General features: G+C 37.6%; 1 protein-coding gene across 3 annotated transcripts in view; it reads left to right on the top strand.

Annotated features, from left to right (window-relative positions):
• The window catches only part of sugct (succinyl-CoA:glutarate-CoA transferase), a 762,796-nt gene that overhangs the window by 82,868 nt on the left and 664,205 nt on the right, over positions 1-15,723 (top strand). For all 3 annotated transcript variants that reach the window (XM_039753396.1, XM_039753395.1, XM_039753397.1), the window contains exons 7-8: positions 13,644-13,735; positions 14,730-14,873. In XM_039753396.1, coding sequence (XP_039609330.1) covers positions 13,644-13,735; positions 14,730-14,873 — 236 coding nt within the window. The remainder of the gene's footprint in view (positions 1-13,643; positions 13,736-14,729; positions 14,874-15,723) is intronic.

Here is a 15,723-nt window from a genome sequence, read left to right as displayed (position 1 = left end):
CAATATTGCAAATGCCATTTTTTTTTTTTTTTGTTTTGTCTCATTTACGTATTTTTTAGAGCTTAAGTTGGTTAGTTTGAGTGACTTGGATAAAATAAATTATGCTGTATTTAAATCTTTAAGGAAAACTGCCATTATCTTACAAGGAGTTTTATGTGTAGTACAATTTATTCCATGTGGTAAACTTTCACTTTTTTGAATTAACTTCAAACAAATATCAGAATCATTTTCATACAAAGCCATGTGTATTTTACATTCTGTTTTGATTTTTTCATCACAGGTGTTTGTGGCTTTAAATAATACTTGTCTTTTTTCCTTTATGACTTTTGTTCTTAATTCTTCGTAAATTACATTTCATAGTAATCCTTTGATAATAGTGACAGTCACTTTTTTTGCAAATAAGATAGAGTTACTATGTTATTATATGCTCTAAATTAACTGCCTTTATTTAGGCAGGTGACTTCAAAAAAGTGTCAATAATAGTTTCAACACAGGCAATATTTTTTATTAAACTGAACATGATTTATACCTATGTTTTCTATACTGTACATGTACTACTTGCTCATAAAACTGTAAAGCACATCATCCTAATGTATCCCAATTTTTTTTTTTTTGGAAAATAAGGTTTTTAAGAAATTACAACACCTTAAAGCTGTCTCTGGCAATTATTAAAATCTAAAAACTCCTGTCAATATCATTTTCAGGATTTATTCTAAACTTTAGCAAAAATTTTATTTCATTTATATGAGAATTTTTACAGCAAACACACTTCAGATATGAAGTAAAATAAATACCCATCTCAGTGTAGCTAGAATATGTATAACACTTCCTGTCCCTTGTATGATATAATACTAACCCTTTGCCCGTTGTATATGGTCAAATGGAAATAATAAGAAGAAAGAGACTCCTTAACACTCTTGAATACACATGGTAATTGAATGCTACAATGTCCTGAAAAAAACTAGAGATGCCAGTGCCCAAGTATTTAATCTAATTGACAGGTGAAACAGACAGAGGAAAAGTAGACTGACAGCAGATGGATTTTAACAGAAGGAGATAATATCTATATATATAATTCACTAAGGCAAGACAACCATGGAAAGCACGCCGGAAGGGGCGTGGATTCACTGAGCCGCCGACAAGTAAGACACTGATGGCGCACGCAGGAAGGAACCACGCCCACCAACTCCAAGACCATTGGATACGACGGTAACTCGCAGAGCCACGGCCACCAACTCGGACGCGACGACACAGAAGAAACAGCGTCATTTATATTCGTCTGTCGTAGAGGCTACATGCACCTGCTCATAGAGGCATGTTTCTCGCAGAGGTAAATCGCCATATGCAGCGTGTAAAACGGTTTGCGAGGGGTATCCCATGGGATCTTTAAAACAATCCTTTACAACTGAGGTTAAAACACAATGAAGTAAGCAGTCTTTAAAAACCAAGTTTTCGGTTATGACGCACGATCACATGCACCATAGCAAACTGTTTTACACGCTATATACAGCAATTTGCATCCGTGACAAACATGCGTCTTCTTAGATGCTCCTGCAGAAATACGGAAGACGTTTCCCTGCCCACTAACACTCCTTTTTCTAGGCATTCACACTGCCTGCCCATGTGCCCGGACGCAAAAACTCACCGACTACCCAGTTAGCCCCTTACGTCTGTGCTAGGAGTCCACATGCACGCCTAAGCCACGTTGACTTTTCATTATTCTTTTCGGTTTCGACACCCGACCGCATCCACCATGAAAAACCATGCGAAAGGAACAACGAAACCCCGCCCAGAAACTCTACCCCTCCTCCCACGTGCTCAGGAACGCACCTCAGACCACTGCCCACCAAATCAAACAGCTCATCAAACAAATACTCACTCACTTTGGTCTGTGTTACGGTCCAAACCCAGCTGTGAGCCACGTTGACTATTCTTTTGCTCTCCATGGCTACCGCTTCAAATGTATTTCATGGAAACAACACTTCTTTCAATGTTATAGAAATTCCTGCTTCAGGTAACTGTTTGTTTCTGTCTGTCGGGTTTTTTTGGAGGAATGTCATTGTCAAAACTGTTGCTCTCAAACTTAGTAACATGGCTGTTAGCTTTGTTTGCCAACATTGGGATAACTTCGGTGACGTTGTGTCCGTTGTTCTTAGTCACAGAGGCATTGTTATACAGTCTGCCCAACAATACGCTGATTACATGAATACGTCCGGAGTCTATGGTGGCGAGGTAGAAATTGTGGCAATGTCCCAAATCCTTCCAGCTACTATCAGCATTTACATCCAAAAACGTCCTCATGCTTCTCCTCGAGTTTACAATCCGGCCCAGCGTCTCTTCATATCCCTGCTCTTTAGCAGTCCTTTGGATCATGGGCATTATGAGGTTCTCATGCCTCTCAAATACCCACGTGATAACCTTCTGGTGACATCTTTTGACTCTGTCGGTAAGGGCACACAGCGTACACAACCACTTGCTCGCCACACTAATCTGACGTCACCTGCCCACTCTCCTCTTCCTGAAAAACATTTAAAGACACCCTCCCCTGAACACACGCATTCCACACAGGACTTTCAATGCACCTTTTGTTCCAAAAGCTTCAGAGTGCACAGATATCTGAACGCACATTTAAAAAAACACAACACTGACCGAATGATACAATGTGTGTCGAGACAACTCGCGCTCTCAAAAAACACTTACGAACTCATTCCACTCTCACCTTCAATTGCACATTTTGTAACGAGGACTTCACAGTTGAGATGGATCTCCACAACCATATGCAGATCCATTCAACGCAAAGATTTGTATGGAAAATTTGCGACAAGCACTTTCACGCACGCAGATACCTTACTAACCATCTCAAAACGCATTCCCTGATGAATTCTTTTCAGTGTCAACACTGCTCCAAAACCTTCACACACCAGAAATATCTCAAAGCACATTTACACACCCACTCCACTGAACGAACACATTCCAAAAAGATCTTTGAATGCACGATTTGTTCAAAAACGTTCCGAGTGCAGAGATTTCTCAGCATGCATTTAAAAACACACTCCACAGAACGAATTATGCAATGTGAACATTGCCAGCAATGCTTTGACACAACTCATTCCAATTCCCTTCAGTGTCAACACAGCACTAAATCGTTCATGCACAAACATTGCATTCACTTTTCTGCAGCTTTTCAAGAAGATACCGCCTTTCACGTCCAAGAACATAATATTGGCCTACCTACCTACTGCACTATGTGCTTCTTGCAGTGCTCTTCATTGGCCAGCAGACGTCAACAAATCCTGACATTACACTAAGTGTTGTCATGCTGGCAAGGTGTCTTTGCCACCGCTATCCAAGCCCCCTCTTTTATTGGAAGACCTCTTGACTGGCAAGAACCCACTGTCCCAAAATTACAGTGATCATATCAGGGAATACAACTCTGCTTTAGCTTTCGCGTCAATGGGCGCACACATCGCTCAACCATCTGGACAAGGACCGTATGCTTTCAGAATCCACGGTCAAATTTATCACCAGGTCTCTCCTTTATATAACAATCCTGACACGTCACCACAATACGGTCACCTATATATCTTCGATTCTGCTGAGGCTACCAGTCAACGTTTGCAAAAGGAATGTAATAGCGCTTGCAGTGACATTTTGTTGCTTCAACTAGACAACATGATATGCCAGGTTAATCCCTTCGCCAAGTCTTACATGCAAATGCATGACATTATCACTCACGGTTACTCTGTTACTGCTGTATGAATGATGTTCATGGAAAATCCAGGTCTGGATATGAGAAGGTATAACGCCCCGTCCTGTCAAAGTGATGTTGCTGCTTTGTAGGTGAAGACGGGGAACCTCCTGCACAACGCGACATTTGCATATATCCAAGGGGAGATGCTTGCAAGCGTATCTCTGTTCTCAATATGAACAATGATGGTTTTTCCACTGCTATTCCCTTTTGGAGATCCAGGCTGGCACATACAATTAACCCATGTTGAGTAAAAGCAAACCGTGAAAAGAACACGAGTCACACAGCTCCAATTTTATGCTTTCAGGCTTGCCATGAGATCATCATTTAGTGTCTTGCATTCCAGTGGCAAACTCTTCCACAAATAGATCGTCGACGCATCTGTCAGAACAGAAGGCGCGCTTCTACATTTCCTTCGCTCACATCAACAAGATTGGTCCGCCAGTTTTCAGTCACGGACGATTGTGTGTTGGTTCGTTCCGTGCATTGTTATAATGTTGCATTTCTTGCTGATTTATTACATTACCGATTTTTCAAATGTTAATTTTCTCCCTGTGCTTAAAAATCATTAAAAAACCGGCCTGATTATGCGGCGTATGGTATGCCGCGGGTTGGCTAGTATTTACTGTAGACCCACTCATTATTTTCAGAGTTGTACTTTATTTGGACCTTTTCCTGCGATTCTGTGACAGAAAGACAGAGATCACTTTAGGCATGTTACAAAAACATATCGATCTCTTATTTGGACAATATAATATTAAACATAATAGATCAATGTTGCAATAAATATAAAATTATAGTGTAATTTCTAAATTGGAGCCAAAGGAAAAGGGTCTCTTTGTAGCTTTAATACCTGTTGACAATCTGAATTAATGAGTTAATCAAAATCGCTTTGTAGTCATTTACATCCTTTACAGTGGGAAGATTAATCATGCCTTAGCATCAGCAAAGACAATGGCAGCTATCCAATGGCTGGACAATGAAAGCGGCATACTGACATGCTCATGCCATCTTTGCAAGCTGGAAGAAGTGTTGAGTGTTTTTGTGTTACAACTATGGGAGAATTAGTTTATAGGAGCAAAAATTATATTTTAATTTTGTTTTGTTGGTTGTTGCTAAGGAGCCGTGCAGTAAGTTTTATAGCTTTTTTGCTTTAGAGGGATTTTGTTTAACTTTATTTTGCATTTGCATAGGAATTAAAGGGAGCAGAGTGTTTGGAAAAAGTACTTGTGTTCAGACCTATAGTGCTTGTGGGGCATAGCACAGTACAAAAAGCAGTTGCAAGTTAGTGAGTAAATAAATGATTCCTTAGTTGAAAGAAATTAAGGTATATAAAGAATAAATGGATTGAGCACAATATATTACACTAATATATGAAAACTTTAATGCTAGTAGAAAGTGCATTCATTGGTCTGGAAGAAAGCACTTATTTTATGTACATTGTATTCAGCAAAGTTGAGAGCAAATAAGTAAATATGTAAAAGAGAGAGGCTATGCTGTAGATAAACAGGTATCTAGTGAGGGAGTGCTAAGCAGGAGCAAGCAGTATTAGAAAGCACCAAAAGTAAATAAGTAAAACAGACAAAGGAAAAGTAAAGTTTAATAATTTCAAAGAAAGATACACAGCATGTCAAGGGGTAAAAGTATTACAGGAGCTTAAGAGGATGACAGGTGTTAAATAACTGCATTTCTTTTATCTGATATAAATGAATTAATTTCAATAATTTAAGTTAAATCTGCTCTCTATATATAAAATTAGCCAACCCGCGGCCTACCATATGCCGCATAATCAGGCCGGTTTTCTAATAATTTTTAAGCACAGGGAGAAAATTTAACATTTGCAAAATCGGTAATGTAATAAATCAGCAAGAAAAGCAACATTGTAACAATGCACGGAACGAACCAACACACAATCGTCCGTGCAGCGTAGCGAGGTGGGAGGGGGGTGTGTACAAAGTGCAGGAGCATCTAAGAAGACGCATGTTTGTCGCGGATGCGAATTGCTGTATGTAGCGTGTACAACACTTTGCTATGCTGCACGTGGTCATGCGTCATAACCGAAAACTCGTTTTTTAAAGACTGTTCACTTCATTGTGTTTTAACCTCAGTTGTAAAGGAATGTTTTAATGATCCCATGGGATACCCCTCGCAAACAGTTTTACACGCTGCATATGGCGATTCACCTCCGCGAGAAACATGCCTCTATTAACAGTCAACGTGTGGGAGGGGGGTGTGTACAAAGGGTAGGAACGAAAACAGTGGAAGCGTATGAGTCGCACTTAGTGGCAATTCCACGGTTTGCAGCCCGAATGGGGTTTAACGGCTTACCCACGCCTAGACACACACTCAATCTCATGCATAATTATTTATTGAATGGTAAACACTTCTGGAAAGACACGGTTGTCTAATACAGGTTAGTGTGAGAATACAACAGTAAGTGAATGAAAAGATGGAACTCTGGAGAGACCAAAATACAACACAATAGTGAACCCGTGGCATAACAAACGCCGCATAATTATTTATTGATGGTTGAACACTTCTGGAAAGACACAGGGACACAACTTGCAAACTGTTCTACATGCCGCATACAGCGGTTCACATCTGCGACAAACAAACTGTTTTACACACTGCATACAGCGAATCACATCCGCAACATGATTTTTCCTTGATGGTTCTTTCACGTCCACCATCGCACTCGAAGCATACACACTGCCTGCTCATGTGCCCGGTCGCAAGCCATGTCAAGCCTCGTTCTCAAAGCATACACACCGCCTGGTCATGTGTCCGCTCGCAAGAGAAACTCACGGAGAGCCGCCCACCAGCTGCCTGTGTGTGTGCCTCTGTCTGTCTCTGGCGCGGCTTTCTCTTGCGCTGCCTCTGTGTGAGCCGGTCAGGCACAGAGAAGGTCAGCTGCTGACAGAGCGTCTCGACTGTTGCAGGGCTTTCATTTGTGAAGCAGGTGAGACGGTAATGAAACAGAGGCACAGGGCTTATTGGTTTTTAAAGACTGATTCCTTCATTGTGCTTTAACCTCAGTTTTAAAGGATTGTTTTAAGGATTCCATGGGATACCCCTCGCAAATCGCTTCACACGCTGCATATGGCGATTCACCTCCGCGAGAAACATGCCTCTATGAACAGTCAACGTAGCTCGGAGGTACATGACATTAACCTGACCTGCACTGCATGTGGCCTCTATGACAGACAAACATAAATGACGCCATTTTTTCTGTGTTGTCGCGTCCGAGTTGGTGGGCGTGGACCTGCGAGTTGTCGTCGTATCCAATGGTCTTGGAGTTGGTGGCCATGGCTCTTTCCTGTGTGCGCCATAGGTGTCTCACTTGTCGGCTTAGTGAATCCACGCCCCTTCCGGCGTGCTTTTCATGGTTGTCTTGCCTTAGTGAATTATATATATAGATCCTAAGCCTAAAAGTGTAACGATTTTGTACAATGATTTTATGTGACTTTTTATGTGGCTTTTTTGTCACACTTTAAATCAGGCTTATTTTAAAACCTACATATATGTTTGGTAGCATTCTTTTCAGACTTTATCAAACTTTAATGTGATGTTGTTAGATTTTCAGATTCTTATTCCGTTTTTAAATTATAAACTAAAAAATATCAAGAACTCACGTCCCATGAGACAAGACTTTGTGCCAAAAGATTTAACCACACCCGGGACAGGAAATAAAGGACAAAGAGTAGGACAAAAGCTGTACGGGCTTTTAAATTTTCGAAACACCATGCGAGATGCAGATCACGCAGCACAGCAGCAGCAGCAAACCAGCAGCTGATCGAGCAAAGAGGAGGTAAAAAAAAGCTGTATTTGTTTCCCATTGTATCACTGTTTAAGAAGGGGTTTCAGCGAAGTGACCACATCTCCTTGGGGTGCATTCAGCCCCCTCTTCAAAACGCGAGCGGCAGAGACGCGAAGTGGCTGGCGCATAGTGCAGGCCGTGGGGGGGTGGGAAAGCGAAGCGAGCAGGGGTGAACCCCCTAGTAATTTATAATTAATTAAACAGACAGAGCAGATAAGTAATCCAAATCCACATTTTAAAAATAAGACCAATACAATGCAAGTCCTGTTTGATGTTGGACTTTTTTGGAGAATTGCTTGGATTAGTCAGTTCAAGGGATAAGCTGACTCAGCACCTCAAGCTCATGGTCTATGAACTGGAGGAGGAGGTGGCTGGCCTATGTTGTAGCAAAGAATTGGTCAGGTGTCCTTTATGGAGATGATGTGCACTCCTTGTCTAACAAAATATGTTGCCTTCAGGGCGCACAGGTGGTAGACCTCCCTTGAAGGGTGGATAGGCCATTGGCCTACCAAAGCCAGGGTTGTTATTATCCATGTTGGAGCAAATTACCTACATAAGGGCTGACCATCTGTTCTGCAATGCAAATTTACATAACAGACTGAAGAGCTGGACTTTTACCTGTGCTACATGCCAGTCCAGGTAAGACTGAGGAGATCAGAAGTCAATGCGCATACGATAAAAGGATATATGTTTATGGGGCATTTGTACATCTTTAGAGCATCATTGTATTGGAGAAGTGTATGAGTAAGTTAGTCGAGGACTGTTTAAAGCTTTAGGGATAGAGGTCTTACCTTAGTAGTGTGTTGTAGACTTGAAACCCCAGGCCCTTATTGCAGATGTGCAGTCTTTTAGTAGTATTAAAAAGGCAAGTTTTGGGGGGAATATTTTTTTTTTGTTCTTTATTTCGCCTTATACAATTTCTTGTATTAGGAATTTGTTAGTTTTCACATACCCCTTGGGGTCAGAGTGCAGGGTTAGCCATTGTGCAGTGCCCCTGGAGCAATTGTATTCGAACTGACAACCTTCGGGATACCAGCACAGATCCTTAGCCTCAGAGCCACCACTCCAAATATTAACTGAAGTAATGTTGTGAATAGAGCAGTACAAGAGCAGATGTTTTAGACATAATAAGTAATTGATTTTAAAAGAGTATGCTAACTCATATTTTGTGAAGTGATGCTTCCTTTTCCTATAACTGCTTGCCATTGCTCTTTTTTGCAAGGAAGCCACATCATGTTTTGAGCCCATTTATAGATTTTGATTAACAAATGTAATTAATTTGTTCCTTATTTTGTGTGCTGATATGTGTTTTGATTTTTTATTACTTTTTTCTTTTTGCATTTGCACACCGGTGAGACAATATAACAAAGTAAAGTAATTTTTTAATACCAGATTTCATGTTTCTATCTGCAGCAGGTGCCTAATTAGTAATGCCTTGCCTAAAAGCACTTTTACTTTTTATATAATAATGCCTCTATTAATTTATTGCTACAGGGCTTGTTGTAAGGATATACCTTTTTTGTTAGGATAAGCATGTCTTCGCAAAAAGCAATATTAATGCTGAAAATATCAAAAGTTAATCTAAATCAGTCCTTGTATCCTTAAAGGATACTAAAAGCATCCTTGTAAATTTTAAATAGAATCTTCACTCCAGAGCTTAATTATCTTTTTGTGTACTACTTCTCTTTTAAATGCAGTTTTGTAAATGGGGAGAGGGTTAAAGGAGAGATGATCAGTGGAGCCTACTGGTGGTTCAGCCATCCACTAGCTGTTGCAGAGGCTGGTACAAAGTAGTGCTTATCACAACATTTGGGCACATCTTTGGCTAACATCCTGGATTCCTATAAGAATGGAATATTGACTTGCTTGCAGCACAGGTAATAGAGGACACTCCTTGTTCCACATTCAATTTAAGGCTCCGGACATTGGCACAGTAAACTGAAAAGAAAAGGTGCCAGGACATCTTTGTAACTTTTGCAACAACTAGAAAAGCAGCTTCAAACTATAATGTTTAATTCAGGTTTGGAATGAGATTAATTAATTGATTGATTGATTGATTGATTAATTAATTAATAATTTTTTTGCTGTGTTATATAATTCTTTTTTTGGTCCAGAGATATTGTTGTGGGTTTCTAACAAAGATGCTTTTCTACAGTTTTTGTCTTAAAGTGTCTGATTTTTCTTTGGATCATGGCCTGGTTCATTTAAACCAGGGCTCCCCAGCTCCAGTCCTGGAGGGCTGCAGTGGCTGCAGGTTTTCATTCTAACCCTTTTGTTAATTAGTAACCTGTTTTTGCTACTAATTATCTTCTTTTCAATTAATTGTAATTAACTTGCTCTTGAACACTCAGATGCCTTAATTGTTCCTTTTACATTAATTAGCAGCCAAACAATAATTAGATACAAAATGAGCCAAAACATGACCAGAAAACTATGTCCATCATACAATATCTGAAAATAAAGAAAGATGAAAGTCTCAGGTATGTTGATATGTTCAGATCCCCAAAACATTTTAACGGTGCTCTTAGAAAAGAAAAAATCAGCAATTTCAGAAATGTATGCTATTGTACAGTGACAGCAGCAACAAGCAATGCAATTAAATGGTTTAATTAATGAAAATAATTGGCACCTAATTAAGCAACTGGTTGGAGTTAAATTGGTTGGTGTTTGAGACCCTGAATTAGTTGGTCTTCTGCTGGCTCACTCACTTCACATTCCATTTTTGTTTGGGTGCCATTTAAGGAAAGAAATTAAGCAATTCAGAGGAGCAAAGAAGAAATTCAGGGAAACGAATCTTAAAAAAAACGAATGAATTAAAATTAATTCAAAAGAGGTTATTTAGCAGCAAAAACAGGTCACTAATTAAGAAAAGGATTAGAATGAAAGCCTGCAGCCAATGCTGCCGTCCAGGACCGGAGTTGGGGACCCCTGATTTAAACAAATCTTCTTTGGGATTAGCAGGCTATGTTAGTTACCAAACATTGCTTGTTTTTATAGTGCAGAAAATCTCCTACCTACACCTCCAATGTCTTCTAATTGATTGGAATACATGACTCCAATTTGCTTTTGGCTTAATTTAGGTTAATTATATTTTTCGAGACTAGGAATGTTTAAATGATGCATTCAGCATTGATAATATGAAGTAAAATGATTTTTATGTTATTAGAATGTGTAGGTTTTGTTTGTCTATAGTTGTGATTTAGTCAAAGATCAGATCACATTGCTATGTGTAATTAATGCAGTAATCCATACAATTCCAAAAGGTTCACTGTTATTTGAAAAATAGTACAGACTATTATAGCACAGTTTGAATATAGTTTTTAAAAGCATATCAAAACTGTAACTTTTTCAACTCCTATTGTACAGCAAATTTATTTTCTGAAACAAAAACAGAACTATTGGGTGGTCCAGATCTAATTATGCAACTTTTAATACAATGCAGGAAAACAATACAAGACAAAAGAATTGTTCGAAATATCTTGTAATAAACGGAAATGGACTTACATTGAATTAAATCACTGATTTTCGATGTAATGTCCCACTTGTCTTCCATTCAGTTGGATACAGGCTCAGAGTAATAAACTTAAGTTATAGCGTAATGAAAATTACATTATTAGATCTGGACCACCCTGTATAGTGTTTTAACCAATAAAAAAAAAGATTTGCTAATATGTAAAATTAAGGGATTTAGAAGTGGCAGAACAACAAAAGAGAATTACATTCTGATTAGCTACTTAAATCATATGGGAACAGTAATGGCTTCTGCACATCAGCTTATTTAAAAAAAAAATCAAAACTTTTATGTTTTTATTTGTCACATGAGGCTAGATTTATGAATTTTTTAGTGATGACTAGATAATTGTTACTATGTGGAAAATCATAGTAGTAACAGAGAATGTCCCTGCTTTTTAATGAATGTGTACTATGGATAAGACAAATCATTTTTTCTTTACATATTCTGATAAGGTCTGCAGTACCAATATGCTTAGATAGGCTGACTATGGCATGCTATCCTCAACAACTTCTTCCACCTTTAGGGGAATTCTGAGACCACCTGAGTGGTATGCTCCTTCCAGAATATCCAAGCTCTGCCCTAGATATTTTTGTAATGCACTGTGTTGTTATAAAAATTGTGGGTTTTCCATATGTGATTTTTATTTTTACCGTGCCACAGAAGAAAGGCATGTCACATGGGTACAGGTAAAGGAACCAGGAGATAAATGGGTGTTAGGATAGTAAAGTTAGAGCTTGTTGCCAAAAAGTCATATAAACCTAATGCCAAAGCCAAAACAAAATCCTTACATGGAATTTAAGTAAGAGAGCTTAATTGTACCCAAAGAACTTTTAATCCATATGTAATTTGTGTTTTTTCTTTCTTTTTAAATCATGTCTATAAACTTATACAATCCAAGAAACTCAGGCGCTAGCCTTTATACGCAATCAACTGTAATATTACACATAGCTAACTCAGGCAACATGGTAGAAACTGGTTAACAATAATGCACAAAACACAAGGAAACACTAAAATATTTATTCACCTCTAAAACAAAAGGATTTACAAAACTAATATCAGAATTGGGCTCTGTCACCCAAAAAAAACCCAAGGAGAGTAGAAAAAGAAAAAAGGAATGCAAAACAACACGAGGAAAACTTACAAACAAATGCTAATCATAGCAATTTTATGACTTTATTATTTATACTTTATATTATTTTATATAAATATATTTATATATATATAATTATTGTTTGTTTATCTAATTGCTATTTTGGGCACTGCCATTTTTTTAATTGTTGTGATTAGAAATAATTCTGATGGTAGTGTGCATCAAATGGGTGTCATGTTATGTGATGTCAATGGGTCGCTGCTATTTAAGTAGGGGTGTTTGTACTCATTATACAAGTTTCTGGATTAAAATAAATTTTAAAATAGCTTGTTTTAAAAGTTTATGTTTGGCATTAGAGAAGACTGAATTTATACTTGATTTTTCATTTTTCACTTTTTGGTTAGCTTGTTGAGTTTTGGCATTTTGATTCTGACTTTCTGGCTTCATAACTCTGCCTGGGGTCTTCTTGAGTTGTTGCTTCACCCTTTTAGCCCTGCAGATGGCATGACTGGGACGCATACTTAGGAACAGAGGTGCAGGAACCGTTCAGGCAAGGCAGGCGATTGCCTGGGGCCCCAAACTGTAAGGGACCGTTTACATAGGTACTTGTTGCATCGCCAAATCTGCAGAAACCCCCTTTAAAGCATACATTACAATCACACAGTCAGAAACTCCTTTGAGGGGGGAGCCTAAACTTTGTTATAAGGGTGTTTATAATGAGCCTTACAAATCAGTTACATTTTCATAAATTATGAAGAGGATTTAAATGCCTGGAAGCAAAAAGAGGGAAAAAAACAACAGCAGGAAGAAAACAAGGATCTAGACAGTGATAAGTAATAGAGAATCTGTTATGTTGATTCAATTATGTATGCCTTTACTTTATTCTATTTTTTATATCTTCTATAAAAATGTTGCATTTATTGATTTGTTTTAATTATATAATCTGTATTTCACAAAATAAAAATAAAGAATTTGTATTTGTTAAGTTAAAGTATAGGTAATAAATTTTACCTTGTGAAGATATAGGATAGGGTGAGTTGGAGAGCCTCATAAGGTTTTATGCATAGGGTCCCCATAGTCCCTAGATTCCCCTCTGCTTGGGATGCTGGGAATTACAAGCAGTTTTATCCACAGCCAGATTGTGACAGCCAGCTGCTGATCGAACCTCTTACCTGTGACTGAGCTTATCTGCGTGGCTCACAAAGTACAAAATGATTGAATAGTGAAAAAGAGAACATATCAGTGTTAGTGACAGCTGCTTAGTATTCATCCACATCAAAACTAGTTTGCTTTCATCGTAAGTAAAAAACATAAATCTCCAGATGAAAAATAATTGAAATGAAATGAAACATTTTTGAGTTTTATGTGCTTGTCTGTTTATCTATTGTGTTTGCATCTGCCATTAGCCAATAGCACTGTAACTCAATACCCTCCTGTATTTTCAAAATTTTGAAATATATTTTTGTTTTGCCAGGCTATGGACAAACAGGTCCAATGTCTCATCGAGCTGGATATGACTCAATTGCATGTGCAGCTTCAGGGCTTATGCATATTACTGGCCCAGAGGTAAAGTCAAATCTTTTTTTTTTATTCTTTTGTATTGATTTTATTCAAATATTTAATTTTAAGTATAGGTCTGGAGGTTTATAGTTATTACCAAATGTTAATATTACTACAATTTTAAATATGACTCAGCTTTTTAGAGGCTTTTGTAAGAATATTTGCACCCTTTTTATATAGCTCAATTTGTTTCTAGTTTTCCAACAAATAAAAGAAAAATCAATAATGATAGCATGATTTTTCTAGGTACATCTTGTAGTTAGGAAATGAGCAAGTATTATGTCGAAACCACTGTGCACTATATTATTTTGTTGTTGTATTGAATTTTGTGGAGATGTAATGTATTATACAATGTAATTTTAGCTGAATTTTACAGTTGTTATAACTATAATTGTGACACCAAGACAAGATCCTACCAACTCATCCTGCCCGGCAATAAAGTTCAGTACAGAGTCTTTCACTGAAAATGTCTCTGAGCAGCATCACACTTTGCCAGAGGTCAAAAGTCATGCTTGCCATGTAATGTGAGACAGCAGAGAAGCCTCATCCTCCAAAAGGATGTTTACATTTAAAAACCCATTCGAGCAGCATCAGACATTACTAGAGTTTATAAGATGCACAATTAAAACAATAATCAGTACCCAAGTGTTAGACCTTCAATGCAATTTGTGGTGCCTGTACAGAAAAGTGATGTCAAAGTCAAAAAAAACATAGGCAATTCATAAACATGTAGAACTCACTAACTACAATGATTTAACAATATGGAAATGATGCAAATGGCATAAAATGGCTTGCATATTTTAATGACATTTAAAAAAATATTGCATGTTGTTAATGAAGATAAACAGTGGAAGAATGTGCTTCATATAAAGGATAGTCACAAAATGCAAAATTCAAAACCATTTATTTATTGTAATTGGTTTAGTGCACTTTGTAAGCCTAAACACTTTTTTTCTTAGGAAGGCATTCCATACCCTATACACACCTTTTTCTGTTTTAGGATGGTGATCCTGTACGGCCAGGTGTTGCAATGACTGATCTTGCGACTGGCTTATATACCCATGGTGCTATTATGGCTGGGTTGCTCCAAAGGCAGAAGACTGGGAAAGGACTTTACATAGACTGTAATCTTTTGTCATCACAGGTAACTTGATTTTTAATTGTGTTATTAGGTTTCAAAATCTGAAGAACTTTTCAGGCAATACTATTGTTCCTGTGTATGTTTGCTTTCATAATAATTATTTTTGCTTTAATTGTTTCTGTTTCTATCCATCTTACTAAGTGCTTGGAATGCATGTCTATGAGTTATCGTTAGTTAAGAAATGCAGTAAAGCTCTGCCTCATGGGGCATCTCATCCCCAATTCTGTGTTTTTTGTTGCATCCCTGTTCCCATTTACCCATTATTTTCAACTTCATTCTGAATGAAATGGAGCAGGGTCTTCAATTAGTCTGTGGTGATCAGCTGTTGCAGATAACGGAGCAGCTGCCTTTTGTTTTTAAAAAAAGTACAGTATATTATTCAGTTTGGTCTTAGTTTACACTTTTACTTGGTTAACGTTTATTGTTAATGTTGTTGCTCCTTTGGTTTTATGATTCCTCTTTTGTATAGGGATAGGATTATAACATTAAATAAATGTCAGATAAAGAATTTCAGACTTTCATCGTACTTAGGATTTACACTTTTAGGTTTCTGTTTTGTGCTGACCTTTAAATTCTTGCTACCTTTTTTTTTTCTCTTTCTTTATTTTATTCTTTTTTCTTAGTAATTTTTGTCCTGTTCTTATTCTTTTTTATTTTATTTCACTCTCATAATAACTATTATTTATTTATTTACTGTTAAATTCATTAATGAAATTTATACAGGTTGTTAACTTTTTTGTGGAAGAATTTTATGATTTTGGAAGTTCCCTTTTGTTCCAATATTAAACTCAGGTTGATGGTTCAGTTAACTGCACTTAAGATTAATATTTGGACTGCAAGTTTAACAGGGCTG

The sequence above is a fragment of the Polypterus senegalus genome, chromosome 5, assembly GCF_016835505.1.
Source record: "Polypterus senegalus isolate Bchr_013 chromosome 5, ASM1683550v1, whole genome shotgun sequence".
Lineage (NCBI taxonomy): Eukaryota > Metazoa > Chordata > Cladistia > Polypteriformes > Polypteridae > Polypterus > Polypterus senegalus.
This window is presented reverse-complemented; position numbering and strand designations above follow the sequence as displayed.